The sequence below is a fragment of the Tinamus guttatus genome, unplaced genomic scaffold (assembly GCF_059628265.1).
Source record: "Tinamus guttatus ecotype Peru unplaced genomic scaffold, ASM5962826v1 Tinamus_guttatus_pri_ptg000607l, whole genome shotgun sequence".
Taxonomy (NCBI): Eukaryota; Metazoa; Chordata; class Aves; order Tinamiformes; family Tinamidae; genus Tinamus; species Tinamus guttatus.
The window spans coordinates 25,565-50,062 of NW_028289141.1; the positions used below are offsets into that span (position 1 = coordinate 25,565).

The 24,498-nt window shown below is 42.4% G+C and overlaps 1 protein-coding gene across 1 annotated transcript in view; it reads right to left on the reverse strand.

Annotated features, from left to right (window-relative positions):
* Window positions 1-24,498, reverse strand: part of LOC104577823 (CUGBP Elav-like family member 4) — a 225,199-nt gene that overhangs the window by 23,958 nt on the left and 176,743 nt on the right. Inside the window, exons 2-3 of the mRNA XM_088535043.1 lie at window positions 9,242-9,370; window positions 4,225-4,304 (exon numbers count right to left, since the gene is read on the reverse strand). Of these exons, the coding sequence (XP_088391169.1) occupies window positions 4,225-4,304; window positions 9,242-9,347 (186 nt within the window). The 5' untranslated portion in view covers window positions 9,348-9,370. The remainder of the gene's footprint in view (window positions 1-4,224; window positions 4,305-9,241; window positions 9,371-24,498) is intronic.

The following is a 24,498-nucleotide window of genomic DNA, read 5'->3' on the forward strand; positions in this document are numbered from 1 at the left end:
GCTTTGGGAATGGTGTTATGGTAGCTGCATGTGCAGCACAGGGACCTATGGGTGGCAGGGATGTATCACAGGGGAGCAAAGGCAATTGTGGATTCTCAGGCAGGAAGCAAATATTTTTTTTAGATTTGTTTTTAAGCTGTAAGGGTCCTGTGCCTTTCTAATTTTACTGCTGGTAGCTAAACAATATTTTGAATCTCACAGATCATAGGAATGCAAAACGTAGAATTAGCTGAAAAACACACTTCTACTTGCATCTTGCACTGACAGGTTTCAAAATCTATTTTTGTAAAACAAAATACCTCCAGAGATATCTATTTCTCTCTTTGATTATAATCAAGAAACTTAGATGACAAGCATTTAGATGACAAGTGCAGACATAGTTCCTAAACTTTGAGACATCTCAAGTTAAATGAGGCAAGTCTCATCTCAGATGTTCAGTCTATTGAGATTTCTATTACAATTAATGAAAGGGACAGGCATGCCCAGAAGCTGATTCACCCCATCCTATCCTAACACAGACACATAAGGGAAGGAATGCACAGGTCTCCAGAAGTGTCTCTTCCTTCTCCTTTGTGGAAGAATCCTAAAGATGTTTCCAACAGATACGATACTTTCACTGCCTCTTACCTTATTTCCCTATATGCAAAGTGGATGTGTTAGAACATTTTTAACCCTTCCAGGAATTAATTCACAAGAAGAATTTCTGAGGTGCCCTGGTAGTGAAATAGTCAAAGGGTTGCAACAGCAATGTAGTTTTGACCCTGGGTTCTGTTTTGGTTAGACTGAGGCTGCTATGATTTTAGATAATGAATTGATGAAAGCTCATAGGAGACTTCATTCTCTGGGGATGGATGGACAAGGCCATATCTTAGATGTGCTGTGCAGCAAGACTTTTCAAATTTGACTGTCACTTGGATGTGAAGACACGTAGAGAAAGAGAAAACTGAGCTGAAGATGATGCCTAGGTAGGATCATAACTGACAGGTAGGATGACAATGTTGTCCACAGCGACTGAGAATGGAGGCGGAGGAGAGGGGAAACAGTGTTTGGGAAGAACAGTCTAAGAGATCTGTTTTATACACATTGAGCTTGATCTGACAACTATACATATGCCAGGAGATGTTGGAAAATCAAGATTTTAGTTTGGATAGGAGTCAGTCAGTCCTGGAAAAGTTGGATCTGCAAGTTGTCATTATAGAAATAGGAGCTGAATATGTGTTGGTGGGTAAGACTGCTATGAGCAAGGCTTGTAGGGAGAAAGAAAGAGAAACAAGCAGAGAGACCCACTTTTGCCTCCATATGAGTGAATAAGAGAGAGGAGAGGACAGAGACAAGAAAGCTGAGGGTAAAGGGCCTATAATTGTTATAAATATATTATAAATACAAGCAAAAGTACATGAAAATTTTGACTCCTAAACACACTCTTAGAAGAGGACATGAAGGTCAAGTAAAGTGCTATCCAAGAGTTGATAGGAAGTATGATTTAAAAGGACCAAAAAGGTACTCTTGGTACCTCAGTACAGAAGGAACTTTGGGACTGCTTGGAAGTAAGGGATTTGGGGAAAGTAATTACTCAAAATAATTGCTTTGTGTGAAAATTTAAAACTTTCAGAGCTGCTTGGTCTGCAGTGGAGGTGGGCCCCTAGGAGAAACAAGTGCCTCACTTGGAGAAATGGGTTTGTGACGGATGACAGTCAGGCACCTGTCCAAGGAAAGGTTAATAAATAAATAAATAAATAAGAAACTTTCACAAAAGAAAGTTGCCTTTTGAAACTATTAGGCAACATATGTTGTGTGAACAGGAAGTCACAGTAGAGCAATAATCCTGACAGCTGTGGAGAAACAGGAGTCTGCCGCAGGAATGAACGGCTCGAGACCTGACAAGAATGATGATGGATGCCCCGTTGGTAGTACACGAGGACAAGGCAAGAGACGTTTAAATTGGCTGAACCACAGGAACAACTTTGAGCTGGCATCACAGATGGACAAATGAGGCCAATCCTAATGGTGAGAGAAATGGGAGGGGGTCTGAAAGAAGATGGCAGCAGGGCACCCCTCCTTTCCAAGGACAAGGGCTACATCGCTGTCTCACCACGAGGTGGCTGCATTTCTCTGTGAACATCCAACCCTGAAAGAAGCTGAGCACCCTGAAGTTCCATAAAAGAGAATGGGAAAAAAGAGACCATTTGCAGGATTTGGCCCATCTTTTCCAACTGTCTAAAGCATTTTGAGGGCCTGTGGGAGGAAAGCAGTCTGTGCACATTGTCTTGATCAAATGCTAGTCGCTTGACAGCTCCTAACTTGTTAGCTGAGCCATGGTAACTGTGCTGCCCTTAGCTCATGGGAGATATGAGGCAATGCAACATCACTACACTTGAAGAGAATTAAACTAAAAAATGATCTCCTTGCATTTTTTTTTTGTGAAATTAGACTATGCATATGGACAGTTACTGAGGTTTGTCTGATTCATGGAAACTTGCCAAACCATGAAAACTTGATTGTGAGTTTGAGATTTATGCATGATAAAGGTCAAATTGTGATGCTTTTTCAGATGCCCAGATTTGATTATTCAAGAACCCTTCTATTAAAGGTATTTGAATCACATAAGTAATCAGGAAAAATGGCTCCATAAGAAACTGACTAATGAAATGGACTTGCATGTTCTGAATTCAGTTGACTTCAGTAGGATGGAAATTTGCTCCAAAGTAGTCAAAAGATGGGTATTTTTTCAGTGAAATGTGTTGAAAACAGGAAGAAAATGGCTGGAGAAAGGTAAGAGTGTTGTGTGCGTATTAGAACTAGACAAAATCTTTAACACTCCTTGGGTTTTATTTTTTCTTCCTGGTCTTCCTTTCACCTCTGCCGATAACCTGAATTTGTTGAGTTTTTCTGGGGACAGGCACTGACTTTTTACTACACCTCTTTCTAGTACCATACCCCGTGGAACTGCGATTGCTGGTGTCAGCTTACAGACATTATCACTTTGAGTCAAATATTCAAAGTCATTAAAAGTACGTCTTTGGACATCTTTCCTGAGACAGGTCATAGTATTTCACTATGGGATATCAGCATCAAGTCTCATAATCAGTTTAATTCTTTAGGAAGAGTTTCCCAGTCTCAATTGTAATACTTAAAAAAAAATGAGAACCACTCTTTAAAGAGGTCATTCTTAATGCTCACTGTTAGACAATTTTTTTAGATTTGGCAAAATAGAGAGCTTGCTAATTTGCTATTATCAGAAACTTTTCTCTCCTCTGTCCCATAAAGATCTTTCCTCTTTAATCCCTGCAAAGTTGGAGAGATAATTTGTGTCACATGTATCGAACTTCTTTAGATAAATTAATAAACTGAGAATGGAGAGTCTCACCAAAAAGGGGATTTTTGCAATTTTAAATATTTTTATTGAGCTTTCCTGTGTACTTTACAAGTTGCCAGCATGTTTCTTAGCCTTTCATTATCTACACTGTGAAAAAATGATAATAAAAATAATACACTACTGATAATAAACTGAAACATATTGGACCAGATTGTCTTTTCTTACTTACACTAGAACGCCTTACACTGCTGTTGGTCTGAGTGATGGTATACAAGCACACTTTTGCAAAGAAAATACATTTCCATTTTCCTTCTACTTGCCTGAACTATCAGGCTGGAAAAGCCATCATACTAGTTATTAGTCTAGGAAGTGGAATGATCCCTCAGAGGCTTCTTGGAAGATTCAGTAGTTGGTTTGACTGTCTTTCAAAACCTGAATGTAGGGACCACATTCAGGCCTAGGGAGAGCATTCCTTCTATAGCAGAGGGCCTATGTGAAGTACCCATCACTGTGTGGTTTGTCTCTCAGTTCTAATGACAATGTTACATGTAATTTCTACTTTATTCAACACACTGAAACTTAAAAAATTACACTTGTGGTGAGCTTGACCCAATGCTTTTGGCAGCTGCAACTCATACACTTTTCTTTCAGGTCATCAAAACGGCTGGTGACAGGACACAGCACCCCTTGAGGTTGCGAGTGTGTGGAATGACAATGTCATCCCAACCTTCCCGCTGACTACCTAAACACACCCAAGGCCCTGCATGCCCAAGCTGTTATTCATCTTTCCTGGAAGACGAATTGCAGAGAAGAGACGAGTCATCCCTTCTCCTCAGACAGGCCTCAGGGTAGCAATGGCTGGACCCATCCACTGGCTACTTTTTCCCTCATATAACAGAGTTACTCACCGGCATTGTCTGGCTGCCATGCAAGGCGTTGATGGCTGCTTGGGCCTCTGCATGTGAAGAGTATTTCACAAATGCACACCCTGGAAAGGAAGAGCATAAGAAAGAGTTGCACATTTTTGTATTTTATTACTTGAAAATGCATTTACTTTTATTTCGATTAGACTTGTTGCCTGGATATTTTGCTGAATGTCCATCCCTCTTGTGTTTCATGAGAAACAGGAAAGAACTGTATAAAACTGCTATCAGAAAGCAGCACATATTTATTACAAGTAACTGTAGGGCAGCTTTACAGAGGGATTTAGCCTACTCCAACACACAAGGTACCTATATCCTACTACCATCTGGTAGAGCTTCATTACAGATTGCTCAGAGCTTGTCCTGTCCCCAAGCAGCTTCAGTCTGACAAAGCAGGAGATAGTTTCTGATGAAGAAGTAGGGACGGGAGTGATCAGCATGTGACAATTGCCATCTTGGCCATCACTGAAGTCTGAACCTTACCCTCTCACAGGAACGTTACAACACAAGCCACAGAGCCACTGCCTGCTCAGGTGGCTTTTTTCTGGGCATTAGAGGAACATAGGCAGTGCTTCGCTAGACTGCCTAGTCATGGGACAAGTCTCATACTTTCTGGACTCTTACATAATGATTTGGGGCAAAAAGGTGCGTTTATGAATATGTGCTGAAGTAAAGAAATGATCAGCACTTTGAAAGGTTATATGCACCACTTGAGTGGGGGAAAGTATTGCTGACTCTCTTAGCTATAAGCAAACTGACTCAGAGAGAGGAAGAGTAGTTTCCATATGCTAAGGAATGTTTTTTTGGAACAGATTAGAGAGATCTGAGAAATTTTGGGTAGCATTTCCTCTTATTACTACTAAAGACTTTTGAGCTTTTAGCAGTTTGCAGAGCCTGCACCATTTCCCTGAAGGGATGCAGACAGCTGGACAGGGTACCTGAATCCATGCAGTAGGCCAGTTTCACCTTTATTTTCTTTGCAGTCTCTTTAGAAGGGGTCACTACATCCTTAAGGATCCCAGTGATGCAGGGCAAAAATGACTACACCAGAACACCCCATTTGCAAACTCGAAAAGTAAAGCTCTAAGATGCCCCAAGGCAATAGTGCAGACTGAGAAAAGCAGCAACTGAAGAAAGCAGTGGTAGCACATTCCAAGATAATATATATAAAAATTAACTGCATGAAACTAACTTACAGTTAGGAACCCTTTACTTTGTATTGCTCCTCCCCACTCTGCTCAGACTGTATTTCATAAAAAGCACAATGATTGCTGCTAATAGTTGGATCTAATTTATAAGGAGCTGAGAAGAGACAATCACAAGAAAATGAGATAGATAAACTTCATCTGGAAACAATAGGGATCAATTATGACATAATCACAGCCCAGCTTTCCAGAGCTCCTGAGATACTGCGCCTTCCTCTTCATTAATCAGAGATAATCCAGAATTAGGGTGTTTAATTATTTGCAGAGATTCTTTTATACTTTCTACCTCTAAAAAGAAGACGCTGATTAGCAAGTGTACAAAAGCTTTCCAGCTCCAGCCACCCGTTGCATTTAGAGCAGGATTTTTGGCTGCAGAGTTGCTGTCATATTGAAGCCTTCAGTCCCTTCAGGTGAAATTCACCTCTGTACTGAGAAACCTCCTGGATCAGTAGAGCTGCATAAAGGCTGTAATGAAGGGAAGAGGAGGCATTTATCCTGTTTAATGCCCAACATGCTAGTGGGGTCCATCCACTGCTTCCTCCTACTGCTTCTGGTAGGTTTTATGGTAACAAGACAGACGAAAACTCAGTTTTCAGAACTGTAAAGTGACAATGGAATTGCAGAGACTCTAATCTTTCAGCCCTTTTATTTGTGTGTTCAGTGGGATGGCTTCTGTATACAACACCAAGTGTGTATACAATCTTCTTCCCACCCATTGTCACCAGAAGAGGGTCCAGGATCTTGGGGGTTAAGGACATGAGTCATAGTACTCTCTTTAAAACATTGTTGTCCCTTTAACAGGAGCAGATCTACATTTTAAATGGATTTTGACAAACAGAGATATATAACCTGTGCTGAACAGGGACTTACATGTGCTCAAGTCTTTTTTTTTTTCCTCCTTTCTGGATTATGGAGCTAGAGAGGCTGCTTTAACTGTCTTATCAAGTCTCCTGCAGAATGGACAAAATTGCAGAGTTGGGACCTAAGGTTGTCATTGCTAACGGTGTCAGACTCCTCTCGTGGGATGTCTGGTGATGTGGCATAAGTATATTTTCTGAGTTACTGAGGCAGAAAATTGCAGAATTAAATAAATAAATGAATAAATAAAAACAGGCTGTCCAGAGATCAGCAATACAGACCCCTTGGGTCCTCCTGTATTGCTAAACTGGATCCAGTTTCAGTTCAGGTCTCTCACCCAGGGACTCTTGTGCTCCTGCCTGCAGAGGCTGAGCTTTACTGTAAGGGATGCAGGGAGGCTCCTTCCTCTTTTATGTCTTCCAAGAGACAAACTCTATACTTCAGGCAGAGAAACCCCCCAGATCCAGCTCTATCTCCTTCTACCCAATTGCATGCTCCAACCACTGCTGTGCCTGCTTTAGGGTGCTCCATATGGGAATTACTCCTGCAGCCATATGAAGCGTATGCCCCATGGCTCAGAACATCACCCCCAGCTTCAGGCAAGGCTCGTGCACTTTCTGGCTGTGACTCTGTGAAGTTTAGGTGGGAAATGGGGACTACCTCTTCAGAGCAATGCTTGCACCAAGGTAAGTGGAGGACTTGGGGGCTCACCAAATGGGGGACCTGGTGGAGCTCTAGACAGTGGGCAGTAGGACTGAAGTCTTTGCAGTTTCATTGCTATCTGACACCCGGATAATCTGCCTAAATCTCAGTTGAGGTGGAATTTGAGACTTCTGGATTTTGCCCAAAATAAGTAGCTCACAAATGACGTGTGTCACGTTGGTTTCTAGCAGATGGAAAACATTACAGACTGGCAATAACTTTGTGGGAGTTGTGGCCCGCCTGACTGTCTCCTAAGACAAGGGCACTACTCTTAAATTCTCCTTTGGATTGACTGCTCTGTGAGTGCGTGAGCGTGTGTGTGAGTGTCTGTGTGTGTAAATTAGGAGCTTCACATTCTCGGTAAATAGCACCAGCAAATGGAAGCTGGTAATATTAACTCTGTCAAGGCTCAGTATTGATCCTGAACAGCTCAGTGAAATGCAAGCCTGAGACTGCAGCCCGCTAGCACTAATAATTAAACTGGTTAGTAATATGGAACTGCCACTCAGATTCAGACTTATAATGAAATTGTTGAAGAAAAAATAATAAGAGAGAGAGCGAGCAAGAATGAATACAACTCTGCAGATTTGGTCTCCTTTGATACCAGTTTCTTACACATCTCAGACATTATTGCCTTTATTATTACTCACTTTGACTCCTTTGTCATTAGATTTTATTCTATACAATTCCAGGTGGAGGCAGATGGACATAAGGGTTTTCTTTCTTTCTATATTTTTTTCTCTCCTCTGCTTTTCCCCATTTACTGAGTTATTCAGTGAATGGATCATTTAACTGCCTAACATTATGATGACTGACGTTCCTTTAGGTCAGCCCAACCTACCACCTTCCAGGGGGGCAGTAACCATCTTTTGGTGTCATGGATCCCTAATAGCCAAAAGACCATAAAAGGATGCCCGCACTTCATTTTCAGGCATTTGTATCAGGAAGACTGGGCTTTGCTGACTTACATCAAACTGGTCCCTGCTGCATTTTATTGCGAGTGTGAAGTCGTTTTCTGCCAGCAATGATTTTATGGAATAGCAATATCTTTTTTCCAGTGTATCACTGTGGTTTGGATTTTTCTCCTTCCTGTTGCAAAATTATGCTGGTTGATGTTGTCACATGTCAAAATATCCAGTGAGATATGAACTGCATCTGCAAGGCTGGTCTCTTCCCTGATGCTGCACATTCCAGCACAGTTTATGATATATTATACGCAGATCAATATTTAATGGACACATTATACTGTCAAGAGAAGAGGGCTTCCTATTGAAATTGAAGTTACTTTGTCTAGAAAGTGGCTGGAAAAAAAATGGCCCTGATATTCAATAGAGCAACCTTGTTCAAAAACCTAGTCTGTAGAAAAGGATCCTACGTGATATCCACATAACAAGCAATGTCAGAAAAAAAATGGCAGGAGGAGAGGAGGTATCTCTGAAAGTTAAACACTCATACATATCAAAGAGCGAATGCCCAATGAACATAATGTTCAAATCAGTGCCTGTACCCTTGTTGTGATGACTGATTGGTGTATCTCTATGCAAAGGCCAATTAAAGAAGGGGAAGACCTGGGGCTGGTGGGTGAGAAATAAGCCAAGACAGCAGAGATCTCTATCTGGCTCTCCTACTAACCTGCCATATGGCCTCAGGGAGGCATTTTCTTGCTGCTTTCCCCCTTGTCTTTACCTGCCTTATCTACTTAGACTCAGGCGTCTTTGGGGCAGAGCCTCTTCTTTACGGGATGTCTCTCCCAATGCAAGCTGGAGCTTTTGGGTATTACTGAGAGACAGGTAATAACATCTTAATGAGGTGCCAACTGAGACAGGGTAGAACTGATAAGTCAAGATTTGAAACAGAAAACTTGACTTTGCTTAAAGAAAAGATGAGCCTATTTCCTGGGGAAAAAAAACTCCCAACTTTCCTGTGGCAGGTGAAGTAAGCAGGCTTTGTGAGGATGTGAAAGGTGTTCAAAGAGAGGCCGTGCCCTGCAAGCTAGCTGCAAAGGGGGTGAGTTTGAATGCAGCAAGACAACTCATCAGGGCTATCTGTTTTTAAGAGTAACGAGCTCTTCATTCTTATATGTAAGTAGAGAGTGATCAGCACAGAAACAGCTTCTCTTGGCAAATTTCTAATGTAAGAGATGCTGTCCTGATACTGATCTAGTGAATGGGAAAGAATATATACATCAAGACTGGGTCTAGCTTGAGCTAAAGCCACAATACAAGCCATCATCTTACCTTTGCTGTTGCCATCGGGTCCCCGAAGGATTGTGCACTCCTCAATGTTGCCAAATGCCTCGAATAGCCTGCGCACATCATCTTCCGACTGCTGCTTATTGAGCATACCCACAAAGAGTTTTCTGTCTTCTAGAACAAAATAAAGAGATGCTTACCATATTTCACAGAGGATGTGAAAGCCAATATGGCTCAGTACCACAAGCAAAAGAAACAGTGATTTCATTGAGATGACATGTTTCAAAAGCTGCTAGTCATTTCAGGTGCCTTGCTCTAAACACCTTAATAGCGTCTGATTTTCAGTGAACACTTGAAAATAATTTGAGAATTAAAAAAAAATCCAATTATCCATCGACAACTAAAAAGTTATAACAGCTTCTGAAAACCTAGAGTCTTCCAAATCATTTTTTTCTGCTCATTTTTTTGCAGTCAGTTTGCAGGAACTGAAACAAGAGCATTGCTTAGAATTCCACTGAAAAGGAATGTAGATAAAGATGGCATATGTTATTTTTCAATTGGACTTTATTTCTATAAGATAGTAGCCCTCACAGTGCTATATAAATTGCAGAAAAAAAACCTGTTTAACATAAGCTGGTTTAAATCAGGAACGAATTAATTTAACAGAAGCCATGGCCTGTAATGGAGATTTGTCATTCATACCCACTCATAGACACATAGCTACAAATCTGTATTTTATATATATATATATATGTATAAATATATATATATATTTAAAGTTCATTTGACATGAGCCAGAAGCTTTTGAAACATATATTGCTTTTTAAAACAGAAAGTTAACTTATATGAACACTAGTCTCTGAGACAGCTCAAGGAGGTGCTATTTTATGTGAAAGCACAATGTGGTCTGCAGGTAGATATTTGTATTTTAAATAAAGAAGGCTTTTCATACTTGGACTTATACCAAGTATAGAGAGCTTCTGTGAAGAAGCTGAAGGAAAGCAACCCCTTGAGAATATTTTAGTGAAAATAGAGAGTAAATCAATGACACCTGAGTTGTTATAAAGATTTCTGAGGGCTCCAAGTGATGCTCCTAGATCGGGTGTATGCTAAAAGCAACATGGCTAGTATTACAACACCATTAAAAAATAAGAAAAAGAAATTTACATCGTTTACATCGTGTATGTAAACAGGCCATTTGCACATGATTCATAACTGTCTTATTTATCATTCATTAAACACTATGTAAATGTGTGAACCAAGAGTTTTTTTCAGAGCAGTTTACAGAGCAGATGCAACCAATTTGAATAAATATATGTAAATAAATAAATAAATAAATGTTTTGATTTTTTATTTATTTATTTTTAATGCACATGAACCTAAAGCTGAACAAAACACTGGTTTGCAAAACCCTTTTCTGGCTGACTAATTGGGTGATTTATGTCAGTTTTGTTCACCGAGAAATTGGTGGTGTAGGCAATCTGTTCTGCTTCAACCAGTGTTTGATCAAAATTCCCTTCTCCAAGATGCACCTGCAAATTGGCAAATTACTTTATAGCCTTGGATGAGGATAATTTTTCATGCAGTGGGTATCAAGTGAGGATATTAGAAGCTTTCAGTCCTGCAGCGGAGTTATCGACATGAGCTAGAGGTATACTGCCCCTAGAAAACAGGGAGTTATGTAGCCTTCAGTCAGACTACTAAAATGTTAGGGGAAAAAAAAAAAAAAAAAAAGAAGGTTGAGGCTACATACACATTTTTGATAGGGGAGAAATAAAAAAGAAGGATCAAAAGAAGGCTTTTAAGCACCCATGAGAGAAATGGTGGGATTGTTTTCCGATAAGAAAGCTGAAAACAAGAAATCTGCCTACTTCACAATGAACTGATTAGTTAACGAAGGGACTCTGAGGTCTTTTTGCTGGCAACAAAGCTTCAGCAATGCATGAAGCCCCTGAGTAGGTTGTCCAGCTTTGGACACCGCAAAGGCTCATTTTCTGGATGGATACATCTGGGAAATAAAAATGACACTTGTGATTAAGCTCAGTGAAGTGACTATGAACCCCAAGAATTGCATCTGGGGAACCTCTATAATCGCCATAAGATTTTTTTGCCCCTCAAAAATGCTTTGCCTGTGTTTTGTCAAATCTTTTTATGAAAGATTTGAGAACCTTTAATCTTTTAATGTCGAAGAATGGACTACATAGTCAAAAAGCTCCCTGCAGAGGGCAGTCACTATGGGTCTGCAGAACTTCCTGCATTTCTTTTTCCTTTTAGTTCAGGGCTACACAATATCTTAAAGAAAGAGTTGAGTCCAAAGCCTAACTTGTGCAGATATTTGAGCAAGATTACTCTGGAGAATGTGAACAGCTGCCCTGGAAAACAGAAGACCTTTTAGGATGGGGGCAGACGTGCAGGAACAAGCTGGGAACATATTTCCCAAAAGACTTTGTCTGGAAAGTTTATATCCAGTAAACACTTCCAGTGTCTGCTATATTGTACTTTATACAGCTTCCTCTGTCTAAAATGAGCTGTATCAGCAAAAGCACTTCTATAGCAGGGTAACTGTATTTTCACCAGTCCTTTTGCTAATATAAATGTATCATTAAAAAAAAGAAAAAAAAACCCACATCCCTCCTATGTCAGCAAAACTCTGTGTGTTGAACTGGCTTCAAACTGCCTCGTCTGGTTTAGTTGACACCTAGCTTAAGCTGGGGGTGTTGGGAGCCACTTGACTTTATATTTTATTGTACTTCCCACCTCCTCCCCCCCCCCCCCCCCGCCCTTTCTGCATCTCCCCAGGACACTGGGATGGGTGACACTTGTCCCTGGAGCTGGCAGGAAGCACAGGCTGGCAGCAAACAGCCAGGGTTGGTGACAGCTTGATGGGCTGCCCTCAAGGTGGCCATCTGACCACCAGGAATCCACAGAGGGCAAGCACCACATCCCAAGGAGATGCTGGATTCACTACTCCAGCCAAGGTAGCTGGAATGGGAACCATTCTAGCCCTGGATGGAGATTTTCTCCAGCACAGGCTTGAATTGGGTGCTTGCTCTCCCTCCTGGAAAACTGCGCTGTGGGCTGTCAGGGGAATCATTTGTCACATCTACTGTCTTAGAAATCTACACAATCACACACTCAGCTGATAAAAAATGAGTCAGTTTAACAAGCTTTTTTTTCTCCGAGATGTTCTTTTGACAGAACGCTGGGTTTACCTTTCACATCCCAGCCCTGACAGGGAGCTCAGCAGTGTGTTTTAGAAACACATCTCACATGCCTTGCGTGGGAAGAGACAGGAGGGCTACCCTGCACCTGGGACCATCCAGCAAGTTCCTGATCTTGGCCCACAAGCTTTTCCCTTAACAGGTTTATGGGGAGCCTTGAATACCCTCAGTGACCCCCAGATCCACTTTGCTAGATCCTAAACAAACAGCTGACGTGCAATGCACCACAGCAACTACTTCTGCTTTGTCAAATATGCGACTGCCAGCATGAAATGAAGAATGGACGTGCTGGTCTCCGTGGGATGCATCTGTATGTGTATGCACAACATAAGCACACCCCAATCCCTCCCCCAGGCTCGACCAGCACCCTCTAATGAGAGCAGAGTTCAGCACATTGCTATACTATCATTTAGGCCCAATGGTCTTGGCTGCTATGTGCTACAGGAACTAAAGTTAAAGGTTACACAGCAGCCTGAAGCTGTCCCTGGGTCCTGGGGTCCATTCCTGAGCTCTGATTGGCTGCAGAGTGTAGGGCTATGCCTGTCTGCACCATCCTGCTGAGTCCCATGCACCCTCCTCCTCCAACAAGGGACTGTCCCAAACTGTCACATCACAGGAGCCGCATCTTCAGAAGCGGAATTCCCCTCAGTCCCTTGTGCCCTCATGGGCCATAGTCAATAATTTCATCCTCATTTCATATTCTGGAGACAGAGGAGTAAAAATCCTTTGACTAAGACCAGGGCACCAGGGTGACAGGAACACACTATCCAGAAGAACAACAAATATATCACTGTCAAGGTGTGGAATGGAAGCACAAAAAAAGTCCAGGTACAAGCCCATGGACTGGGATACCCTCAACAAGAACTGTGGTCATGACTACGTGCTCTGCCCTAAGCAGTCTAGGCACCCTCTGTGGTCAATGGAGAAAGACTGGTAGCCCTCAGTACCTTGGTGTACTACTTACACACCAAAGTGGACAGTTCTTGAGAGAAGCCTCTATCTCATCCCTACAAGGGGACCTGTCCAATGTCAGGTGTGACAAAACCCTACGCATCTTCCTCAAAGACACACATGAGATGGTGAATCATGTTTCCTGAGCACGTTCCCTTCGACATGCTCGTCAAAATTTCTGTCCATTGCACATACCAAAGTGACGTTTGTTGTTTTTATTTGAGGGCTAAATTTTACTTTTTGGTGAAGAAATTCTGCTAGTCTGTCTGAAGAGAAGGCCCTTAACTCGAACATTGCCCTACCCAACAGTGGAGTGGCTGAGCAAGGTGTCCACTTAGACCTCTTCTCCCCATATTTTCATTTTCCATCATCAATCTTTCCCCACTACCTGCATCCCTCCTGCCTGCTTGACCCACAGGCCTTTTGAGGCAGGAGATAACCATTCCTTTGTGCTATTGTGCCAAGAAAAGCCCTGAAGGTTTTCAATGATGCACCATGAGACCCTCACCATGAATGTCCTGAGGCAATCCTGTAAAATAAGAAATAAAGTTCATCTGTTTTCCCACAGCATAGCAATGACAGCATCCAGTGCTCCTCACCCTTCCCAGAGAGAAAAAAGTCTCACCAGTGGCAAACCAGAATCCCCGAAAATTTCAGGCACGTTCCTTGCTGACATTTCCAATGTTTCCATGAATATAGGCCCCCCTTTTGCTCAAGGCCACAGTGCCCTGCTCGAGTCAGGAATAACTGGCTGCAAGGCACAGCTGTCACCTAAGTTGTCAGATAAATATACAGTGTCTGTAAATCTCCCTGGCTGTGTTTATATGAAACCTCGGCACCTTCCTCAGTGCAAATAGGGGTTAAATTATTCCCTGTTCTGTTTGTATTGAAATGTTATGTTTCTACGATAAGCGTAAGGCAGAGGTGTCAGACAGGCCTGGGGAAGGAGATGGCACATGTGAAAGGTGAAAGAATGGAGTGCTGCAAACCAAGTGCCGAGAGAAGCCGGGAAAGGGGGGAAACGGGAGCACGGGGGGAGAGGAGGGACAATGGGCACTAATTAAGGAGACAGAAGGGACAATGAGATGCAGGATGTTTGACCCTCTGCGGAGCAAAAGGACAAGAACAAGAATCACAGCAATTGTGAAGTGACTGGAGGAAAATTAGGGTCACTCACAGAGACAGATGACACAGGTTTGTGTTTATCCAGATAGCTCTCACTAATGTATGTGTGTGCACATTTAGATTAGGGGTACATTTAGGTAAGAGTATATAAATATAGCTGTGTTTTTGTATTCCTCTTGCCAGAAAAAGAGGTTGAATCCTTGTATCAGGAAAGTGGAGCTCAGCCTTGGCCATCTAGAACACACATCCAAGGCCTTGGAAATAGAGGGACACATCTAACACCTTTGTGGCCTGGGCTAATCAAGAGGGTGAACCAGGAGACCACCACAATCCCTTCTAGCCATCAAGTCTCTTATTCTAAAGCCCATGAGCTTTCCTAGGATTTTATCCTGAGTTCAGTGCCAGGGCATTGCACACACATAGTACATTCCTACGTGCAACAACAGAACTTGTGTTTGCATATTTCTGTATGGGAAGATGCATCTCCTACAAGCACGTGATACTCACTGGAGCAGGTCTCAATTATCTTTGGCTTTCTAAGCATTTGATGCAGGTTGCTGCATGGCTTCATTTCAGGACAGATACCAGACATTAATTAATGTCATTATTCATTTCTAGAGTTAATAATCATTTGTTCCCTACTGCTCTTTCTCCCTCCTCATATGCTGCTTTCTCACCAGTGACTGACCAGCTGGAGAGCTGGAATCTAGGAACTGTTCAGGCCTTCAAGCTTATCTGCTCGGCATCCTGAAAGAAGAACCAAGCAGCCCACAGGCAAAGCCCAAGTTTTGCCACCCAGGCATGGGTAAGAAGAAAATGATGGTTTGTGCATCACAGTTATCAAGGAGGATGCAAGAGGCAGAATGGATTTCCTCTTTTTTTTTGTTTTTGCCCCTCTCTCTTTCCCTGAAGTTCCCTGCACTGGTCTGTCTGTGGAGAGAAGAGAAGCGATGGTGCTACAGGGTTCCTGTCACTGTGGGACAGCCCAGACCACCATGCAGTACGGTAAGGGATGTGCCAAAGACACCAACGGGAAAAGGAGAGATAAAAATGGGATATTTGGGATATTTCTAGGGAAAAGTTTGGGCAGAGCACCCCTGAAGCTGCATTACCTTGTAGATCTGGACAAGGCATCAGCATCAGAGCAAGGAAGAAAAGAGGTGCTGCAAAGAGTGGCACAGGTGTTACCAAGGTTTGGATGGAGGTACAACTCTTAATGGCTCAAACCCATTCCTTTCTTGGGCTGGAGGCCCCAGAAAGCCCCCTCAACCTGTGCTAATCAGGTGGATCGATAGGCTAAAAGTCAGGCATTTCCTGGGGTCTGGGCTGCACACTCATAGTGCCATTTTCACAGCAGTCCTACAGCTCCGTGATGATGATTACAGCCCTTTCCACAGGGGAAGCAATTACGAATTCTGTTGTAGCTAATTGTAAATTAGCTAATTATCTTCTCCGTGGTACCTTGCTGGAAAATACATGAACCTCGCAAAATAGAGGTGTTTCAAAAAATGAAAACGGGGGAAAAAAAACAACAACCACAAACCCAGTCCACTCCAGAAACTACAAACACCTACCACTACCTCACTTCAGATAACAGCAGCCAAACCATCCTTCCACCTGCACAGGCTTCTGTTTCCCCCCTCTTCCTCTCCTCCTCCCTGTATCAAACAAGACCCACAAGAGGCTAATTCTGGTGCAGGTTTTAAAATGTTTGCTGAGTTCACCTGTTCCTTGCAGCTGGGTGTTGCAGGGCATCCCTAATCACATCTTAGCAGGAGCAATTTCTCCATGCTGATCTCTTTCCCCCTCCTCCCTCCCTAGTTAGGTTTTACTTAACAGATTCTTTATATCCCATACGTTAGCAGATATGATTGCACAGCTGCTGGTCTCCGACTGCTGCAGACAGAGGCTTTGAGACACTCGGGCTAGAGAGAATAACAGCTAATCTGAACAGCTGTGCGATGGGGACAAGCGCAAATGAAAATAAGCCCAGGTGTGGGAGCATAATTCTCTTGCACAAAGAACGAAGCTTCATCCCACAGGTGTGTTACTCTCCACTGTTGCATCTGAAAAACTTAGTTTGAAGGATTTCTCTTATTTAATTGTTTGGCAGCACTCTGGGCCTTGACTTGGACGTGGATGCTACACAGAGAGTAAATGAACAGCTGTACAAGAGACAGAAGGTCTGTCTAGCTCAGTGTGTTGTCTCTGACAACAGCCAGTTGTGTGTCTAGGAATGAATATAAAAACAGGGTTAGCAAATGTGTTAATCCCCTAAAATATTCTCTCAGACTCCAGTACTCTGCATTTTAGGGACGTTTACAGTCTGAAGTGGTGTTTTAATATGTAATAGCTCTTAATGTATTTTTCTTTAATGCAATCGTTCAGCTGGCTTTTGAACCCATGCAAACTATGAGGATCTACAATATCCTGCAGCAAGATGTTCTGCAGCTTTATCAGGTGTTGTGTTACGAACAGTCTCCTTTTGTTTACACGTCATAAGCTAGTTTCAATTGATAGGCCTTAGAACTTCTTTTGGAAGAGAATACAGTTATGGAGGAATGAAGAGATACATGATGATACACAACAGCTGGTCCAAAGCTCCTTTCCATACATTTCAGACTGGTATTTGAAACTCCTGGGTCTCGTCACTGCCCATGCTACAGATATTATGGAAGGATCAGTCTTTTCTACCTTAGTGTGATTCGTTATTTTTGGAAATGAAGAGATAGATGACTGTGTATTTACTTGAAAAATACCTACAATGCATCTCTGCAAAGACAGAAGACTGTGTGGAGATATGGTCTATACAAATCACCCAGTGCAAAAACCAGCCTCAGTTTCCCCATCTGTAAAGTAAACAGAAAAGCGATTTCACCTGGCAAAACTGGGTAATGCTGAGGTTTTCCAGTGTTTGCCATGAGACAGGAACTTAGGGAGCTGTGAAAATAAGGATGATCTGCAGCTGACAAACTGGTTGACCCTTTGATGATTTCTATCAGTTCTAAGTGGTGCGGAACCTCCCGGGTAACCATCTGCAGGCTTATGCAGTAGAGTCCATGGTGGGGGTAAATCAAGGCAGGGTTTTAAATGAAAAGCCTTGCTACTGCAAGTGGCAATATGAATGGATCCTAGAGTGGTCTCCTGGAAAAGACTGTTATTTCTTGCAGGGCTATGATCCCCAAACTGATCTAGGCACAAGCACGCAAGAGAACACAGATTTTGGTTACTGTGACCCAAGAGCACCTGGTAAGAAGTACAACTAATGAATCCAAGGATTATGATTAAATCAAGCATGTCTGACTCTGTTCACCAGTTCTGGGACCCACATCCTGGCCCGTGCTGTCCTGTCCCAACCTTCAGAACAGAGAGATATGCTTGACAGAGTATTGGAGGAGGTCCTTGGTTCACACAAGCTGCTAAACCACGTCTAGAAATCTTTGATAGAGCAGGCAAGTGAGTAGGATGGCTGAAGTGAGGAGGTGGGACAGAAAATGGAAGGACATATAGAAAAAAGTTCAGACAATGGGTATTAACACCGTTTGGGCTTGGGTGACTTTCACATGGGGGCAAGGCAAACCTGTTGCCTACCTGTACTGAAGTGAAATCCAAACTTATACCTACAGCCTCATTTACACAGCTCAGATAAAACCACACTCAGGCTTCTTCTAGGAAGACAGATACAAGATAGGTTATGGACAATGTTTGGACAAAAGGCCAAGCAAACTGTATGATGAAGAAATACCCTAAATGACTCTTTTTAACAGCAGAATCTGCTGTATAGCTGAGAATATTATAACCCCAAGACAAATATGAGCAGTTCTGACTTGCTGAACAGCACTGTAACAGCTGTCCATTGCCAAGAGATGCAATTCCCTGTGTAGATCTTAAATGACAGATTTTATGGTGTTTGGTATTAAGCTGGGAACACAACTTACAACAGCCTACTTTATTAGTAGCTGTTGCTTTAGGAAAGTCAGCAATGAGCACAGTCTAATAACTGGTGTCTTGTAAAGTACAGTGACTCTACCTTTTTATCAGTTAGCTAATAAAATTTATTAGTGATTTATTAGTTAGCTGGGATACTCATTTGGATTATTTTTGAGAATGGCTCTTGTTGCAGTAGTTTTTGAGAGAATATTTAGGAGTCAATTTCCTTTTGACTAATTCCTAATTTCTAAATTTCATGTATAGCTGAAACACCCTCTTTTCTCTTCTCTGTCCCTCCACAATAGGATGAATTCAAATGAGCTTTCCAGTTGTGAAGAAAGTCACGCTTTCTTCCCTAGCTGTTAACAATTATGCTTACAGTTTGTATTTTCTGTGACTACCTCTGGTCACAAGCTTGTACACTAGAATATTCATGGGAGAAAAGTGCTGAAGAGAAAAGTGCCATCGCAGCACGGAGGTGTGCACCTCTGCTGTAGCTAAACTGTGCAGGACTTTCCATAACTGCCTGGGCTTCTTCCTCCAGGAACTCTGTGGATCTCTCCCAAGCCCAGCTTGATGGATTTTGCAAAGAAGGTGGTGAATGAGAAGACTGTCTTGTACTACTAAATGGCACCTCAGATGAACACTGAATTACATCACGCTTTTACACTCATCGTTCGGAGACAGCTCAGATTAGAATAAAACTCCTACAGGAAGTTCTGGGGAATTTAACACATCTTAATTCCTACGTGTAACATCCCCTTTTTACCCTGTTGCAACACAAGGCTGGGGCTGAGCCTTAAGGGCCGTTTGGTTTTCACGCTTGTTCAGTGCAAAGCTTAGAAGATTCTTGACAAACTCCGCAGGGTCAGTGGTGTCAAGGCTGGTATGTCAGGAAAATAAGTTTCAGTTCCTAAACCCATCTCACTGGTGACCTGTCAGGGCTTTGAAACTCTTTCCAGAAGCCTAGAAGGCCACGACATTAATCCATGGTAGCACTCAAGCCTTGAGCACTGAGCACTGTTGGAACAGCAAAGACATGGGAATAAAGGGGGGCAGTGGGAAGGACGTATTTTCTCTTGCAGGAGCTGTGACGACATTTCAGATCAAATTAAACTTCAGTTTTTAAAGACTTCAGTGGAGGTAATTGAAACACTTCCTCACAATTGCCTGAACCTAAGTGTTATCTCTTTTTTCCTCTGTATATCATCCCTTTTCCCCCAAGCTTGAGACAGCCCTGCACAGCCACAGCCTCCTTAATATTAAAGACGGTGATTAAATGGGATTCGCCAAAAGACAAAGGGCTGAAAACCTGCCAATTGTTAATCCCTCTTTCGCTGTGCTTAAAAATTCCATTTCCTTCATTTGAAGAAAGGTGGGGGGAAGAAAAGAGAATTATACGCCTATGTCTAATTTAAATTCTGGCGTCGCGGGTCCTGTTCCCTTCTCCCTCTCTTGACGTCTGAATATATTCCTTTATTACCATTATTACTGCTTTCTGATTGCATTAAAATTCATCCACACGCTTCTCTCTACATTCCACTTTTCTTTTGCCAGTTTTTTTGCTAATTCCCTTTTTCTCTCCCCTCTTCCCTCCCCACTTTCAAATTATACAGAACATCATTAAAGATCTCCACAAAAATGCCTCAACACCTTTCCTGCTTTTATAAACTTGCTGGCTTCCTTGCTCTCCATCCCATCGTCTACAAACAAAGAAAATGAAGGAGAAGCAAAAGAATACAGCAATAATAAAGGAATCCAAGCAGCATGTCTCATAAGTCTCAGTAACACCTTTTCCTACATCATACAGCTCTGGGCCTAATGCTCACTTCAGTTATGAAACCATATTTCACACAGAACTTTTGTGTATTATTTGTTTGAAGCTTGTACCTGAAATCTTCTGCTAAAATCAGGGTAGAAGTGCGGTGGACTGTGCATTCGAGCACGGAAAGAGACAGTCCTGCCTGTAACTATAAGCAGAAAAATAGGAAGGCTGGAAATAAAGGATAATTTCATCCTGCTTTATGGAGTGAGAGCTGAAACTTTGCGCGGATTTGCCTATAGAAGTCAACAGTGGTGCTGGGTATGGAGTACATAAGCCAGTTACAGGTGGTTACTTCAAGACCTCCACTGAAATGGGATTAGAATTTTTCACGCGTTGCACTGACTGCATAAAAGTACTTAAATTGCCATTTTATCCACACTAGATGGAGTACCCAAAAAGGAGGGGTATCTTTGCCTAAGTCAACCTCCTGGATCTAGGTAGAAGCCCCAACCTGGGGATTTTGTAAGAAAAACAAAGGTGAGAATTGGACCCTTTCCCTATGCATCTCCTTTACTGGTAGATAAACTGTGTGGTCAGGGCAGGTACTTCACACCAGCGTGGTCATGTTAGGGTGACTGATCCTCCCTTACCTGTCGGTGTGTCTGTTCCCAGCCCGGTTATGAGAAACAAGCTGCTGCTGTGAATCTCTTCTGTTCACTCTCTCCACTTCTTCATAGGGTGCCTAAGTGGTTTTGTATTTGTTTTTATTATTTTCGTAGCTTTCACCCTTGGTTACACTGATATAATGAAGTGACAGAAACTGGATGAAAAATAGAATTTTCTCTCTATAAGAAATACTCACGTCTCAAAAAAAAAAAAAAAAAAGTGTTTCCACTTTGAAATGGAGAGGCCAAAGTTTTTGTGAAATGGAAATTCTTCCGTTGTGAAATGTTACAAGGTTTTGTCTCAGAGGAGTATAAAGGCTTTGTCCTAGCAGTCTCAAAATATATAAGATATAAAGCAGAATGGCTGTGGTTTTCAGCCAGACAAGGGAGAGTACATGGTCACATACTATACGAATGAAGTGAAGAAGTTTCTATTGTTATTGAAGGCAAAAGTTATCAATTGCTTCCAAAGAGAATGAGAAAGGTCAGTCATCAGTCAGTGACTAGGTTCATGGACTGTTATTAAACACAAGAATCTAGATGCAAAATCTTAGAAGATTCCTGAACCTATGGTGGAGTGTATTAGGGGAAGATGACTCTTCATAAAAATTCCTAACCTTATTCATTCTAATAGGCACTACTGGAGCAGAGGACTGTGGATTAGACAAACGTTTGTTTAAACCAAGAACGGAAACTCTTGTGTTCTTAGCATTTTAATACATTACAGACTGGAAAAAAAATTAATGAAACAATTCAATTAAAATGACAGGTTTGTACCTCCTGAAATGATGGCTGAATGCATTAACTTTAAGAACGTGTCCCCTAGCAAAAACGTCATTGAAACAGGCCTGTTTCAGGGCAACATTTTGCGTTTTAGAGAACCACACAGACCTATTTCAGGATGCTGTCTGGCAAAATCTGAACTGACTTATCTGCATGCTCATTTAAACCACTACCTCAAGAGGTGTATGTGGAGGAATGTTATATTCCAGGGATGCTACTCCGATGCTTGGAATAAACATTTTGCGATTCAGAGCTGGAGTGAAAGATGCTTCAAAGTAATGTAAAAGTACGCCACAGAGTTTTGCAGCCTTTGGATCAGACCCTCTCTTTTCTGAACGGCCCCTCAAGCAAATGCTTCCTCATGTGGAATGGTGTATTTGACTCGTGCTGAGCTACATCTGGTGAGGACAGAGTGGAAGGATAGCAGAGCCTGAACGATGCTCATCACACCTTTGGTGTGCTTTGGCATCTTTGTATATGATTGCATCTTGTCAGGCTTTGTTAATATTTCAAGGAATCAAAAGAGAATGATGCATTTGTTGTTCCCTCAGAAAAGGTCCTGGATGCTGGATCGGCCATTAAGATGCATGTAGATGCCCTCTTTTTTATCTCACTGTTCCATTTCCCCGATTCCACATCTTTTCTTAGCTATCTTTTCTTAGCCTCCTTTCACCACTCCATTGCAATAAGCAACAATAACAAAAAAGAAACCTTTGAAATCTTCAGCACAGGCAAAACTCATGCTTTACCTGTGAAGATGTGGAGGACTTTCCTGCAATCCTGATCACAGCTTTTAAAACAGCAGTGGTGACCACTGAGGCAAAGAGGGAAAACTGTGCCCACCCGGGCGCTGTGGTCTAAAAAGCAGCACAGATGCAGAAGGTGTGATAAAATTCATACCAACACACCAAGGAATCTTTTTTGTGGAAGTGGTGGTTTACACACCCTACGGCTGCGAGCAAGGCTTGCTGGAAGCAACAAAAAGATGCGGGTGGCTGTGGGATCCTCCACACCCCAGCCTGGAGCACTTCGTCCCTCTGGATTTGGGCTCATTTCAGCCTCGGGGGAGAACTGTCCCACTCAGCAGACTGAGCTGACAATCTCTTCTCTCACTGGGGACAGCAAGACTCCTTTGATGTTACTTAGCAGCCCACCGCAAACACTGAATTGAAGATTATTTCTTTCACTCCTCCATCTCATCCCCTTCCCACCCCGCAACTTTCAACTCTGACTGTCTTTAAATGCCACTGTCATTTCCATCCGCTGACAGAGCTCTAACCGCTGCGCCGAATGGCATTCGCTAAAACCAACTAATAGAGGGAAATGAGGTTAACCTTTAAGAAAGGTGAAAAAGAGCCGGTGCTATGCCAGCAGTAAAGAGCAGTTCATAAACAGGCAGTTTGCTGCAGGGCCCCAGCGTTGCTGGTAGCTCCATCTGCAGGGGGTTCAGAGGCAAGTTTTGGGAGACAGACGTTGGGACCCCAGTTGCGGCAGGACTGGAGGGCTCAGTCGGCTCTTGACCAGCAGAGCTGTAGAGATGGGTTCACGGTTCTGGTCTCAGCTGCTGGTATCTGAACTCGCAGCAAATTTGCCTGGGCAGGAGCAGACTCATGCAACATATCATTTGTGAACTCCTACCCACACATTTACCCACGCTCACTGCTGTGGGGCCATTCCCCACTGTTTTCTTCCTGAAGATGCAGGGAGATGGGAGCACTTTGAGCCAAATCGTGTTCTGCCTGTCTCCTTGTTCAGCCCCTTCTTTCCAGAAGCCTTCCAAAAATCCCTCACAGTTCAGTAATATACTACCTATACTACCTATATATATTGCTATATTACCTACCATCATCTATTGATGGACTTAGGAGTCTGCTTCAGTAAAGGTGGTACTGCTGGACAGTCTGGTCCCTCTCTAAGCACCTTCTTGCTCTTTTCCTTCTGTATAGAAACAGCTGTCTGCAAAAATCTCTGAAGGAGAGTTTTTGTCCTTTCCGTTTCCTTTGAGCTTAATGTAATAGTCTGTTCCTTTGTCCGGGAGCTGGACAAAATCTTGGCTTTCAACTGCAATGCAGTCCTTCGGGCAACGTTCCCATGCTTGTGCCCTGAGACTCTGTATTGTACAACTCAAATGGAGAGAGCAGTGAGAGCAGAGGGCCAGACAGTATGTGCTTCCACATACTAATTGCCAGGAAAAGGGTTTCTTTTAGACTGCAAAGAAGATGAATGACAGGTGGGTCTTACAGGAGGGTGCTCAATACATCGCTAATTTTTGGTATCAGAGGCAGGACATGCAGTGGAATGCCATGACAGAAATAAGGGAAATGTCTGAGAAGTATTTTTCTAGCGTCAGAGCTAACTTCACCTGATTTTAGTTAGACCAGAAAACTGGAAGTATCTGACATCAACTGCCACCAAATATATTAATGACCACTGAAAATAGACAAGAAAATCCGTATCAAGTTGAGATACTGGTTTCCTGTTTCTGGTCAGCCTCCTCCATTCAATTGTTACAAGACGTACCTCTATTCATGCAAGAAGGGATTGAGGTAGGTGGTCTATTGCCCTTGCACAATGCCATACTGATCATAGTGTTATCGTACTCTTGCTGTGACAAATTATCAATGCTAAAAATACTTGAATTACTCCTGCACCAAACCATCAGTAGTTCTAAATCTACTCAACGTCTTGAAACAAGATCTTTAGCATCTACATAACAGCAATACACCCAAACATCACACAACAAATCACTTCTTCTAAGTACACCACCATGATTGCATGATCGAATATAAAAGCCAGTTATCCCACTCCTGTCTGAGATTGTTACCCAGAGAAATTAAGTCCCTCATCCAGAGCAAAATATGA